The 1,821-nt window shown below is 35.5% G+C and overlaps 1 protein-coding gene across 1 annotated transcript in view; it reads left to right on the top strand.

The window, feature by feature from the left end:
* Positions 1-1,033: 1,033 nt before the first annotated feature.
* Positions 1,034-1,821, top strand: part of LOC111404370 — a 20,872-nt gene continuing 20,084 nt past the window's right edge. The window contains exon 1 of the mRNA XM_023033186.1: positions 1,034-1,094. Within this exon, the coding sequence (XP_022888954.1) occupies positions 1,034-1,094 (61 nt within the window). The remainder of the gene's footprint in view (positions 1,095-1,821) is intronic.

Consider the following 1,821-nt stretch of genomic DNA (forward strand, 5'->3'; position numbering starts at 1 on the left):
ACAATTAGAATATGGCAGCCGCAATTTACATTGTCAAACAATTCATTTACAATTGGAATCTGAAAATATAAATGAATTCACTAGTGTCGCCGCAATTATTAGTCACATTCAACAGTTTCAATTGTCTCACATGTGACAACCAATAAATACTTGTTTTCTTCCCAAACAATTGCAGAGACAGCCTCTAATGGATTCAAAACCAATTTGTTTCTAATAATTCCAACATGAGTGCTTGACACATCACACGGATCCCACATAAAATCTTTCCAAATAATATCACAAATTTGATTTTCTTGTAAGCATATGAAAATGGAAGATACGTGGTTCCATGAAGAACTTGATCCATATAGACATGTCAACTTTCATATAATAACATGGAAGAAGATCAAAATTCAGAATTTCTAAAACATTAATTTGTCAAAGATTCAACAATGGAGTGCTCGTATACCACTTGTAGTAAATTGAAAGGAACCAAATTCATCAATCCTTTCACAAAATGCATAGAATCTCCATATAGAGAAGAATAAAAATGCGAAAGCGTACCTTGATCCATAGTTATTAGTTTTCTGAATGGGTTTTGATCTTTTAATTGTTACGTGATCTTCTTATTGAAATCTTCTCTGTTGATGGAATGCAAAGAGTTTTGAAAACTTACGTATAATTGGGGACCATAACCCCATATTAAATTATTGTAATTTGCAGTTATTAATTCTATGTTATTTCAAATCGGCCCCCAACAATTCAAAATAACGTCTTCCGGTCTCTACACTTCAATCCCATAACATTTAATACTCATTAGTCCAAAATTAAATCTAATGGGTCACTTTATTGACTAAATTACTTTAAATTATCACCGCACATTCTAATAAACATACATGTGTGCCCTATGTAGGAATTTTTCCAACACCTCTCCCCAAGGAACCCATTACCTCTCTCTCTACTTCTCTTCATCGTAAATTCCCTTCCCATCGCCTTGAATATCGTTCCATCCTGTTTATTGCTAAAGCATCCGGTTCAAGTCATTTTCTTAGTGATGATGATGATTTTTGGTTCTATACTTGGGAATCTCCCGATGCTGGAGACAGGAGACTCTTGTATGTTTTACAATATCCACGTACTTTCTGTTTCTTGGGCATTGGTTGATTAATTTTTTGTTGAATTCTTTATTTTTATGTTCTAAGGATTGAAATTTGAATTGTGTATGTACAACCGCATTCGAATATTATGTATGATAATTGCATTTTCTCAAGATCGGCAAGGAGAAATTTCTGGGGTTTGGATATGACCGGAATAGGTCATATTTATATACTTTACGATGCGAAACCCGTAGCAATAGAAACTACGAAACCCACAACGAGATTGATGCGGAACCCAAGAACTCCAATACTAACCTGGTTTTCAATCTCGAACCCCAAGAATTGAACCAAGAAACCCTAGATTAGCGAAGAACCTAAAACCCCTTGATTACAATTAAAAGAACCCACAATCCGATTGATAGAATACCACATCAGATACATTAAAAGTAGCCGAAACATTGTACTCACCAGGTAAATCCACTTTGTATGCATTGTCATTGATCCTCTCGATGATTTGAAATGGTCCATCGCCTCGTGGTTGCAATTTTGACTTTCTCTATTCTGAAAAATGCTCTTTTCTGAAATGCACCCAGACCCAATCTCCAGGCTCAATGTAACGCGTCTTCTTCCTTTATTTGCTTTTGATGTAATCAGCTTTCCTTTCTCTTCGATCTGCATCCTAACCTTTTCATGGAGTGTTTTCACCATCTCGGCTTTTCATTTCCCATCCAAGCTACCTCGTTCA

Source organism: Olea europaea, chromosome 11 (assembly GCF_002742605.1).
Source record: "Olea europaea var. sylvestris chromosome 11, O_europaea_v1, whole genome shotgun sequence".
Lineage (NCBI taxonomy): Eukaryota > Viridiplantae > Streptophyta > Magnoliopsida > Lamiales > Oleaceae > Olea > Olea europaea.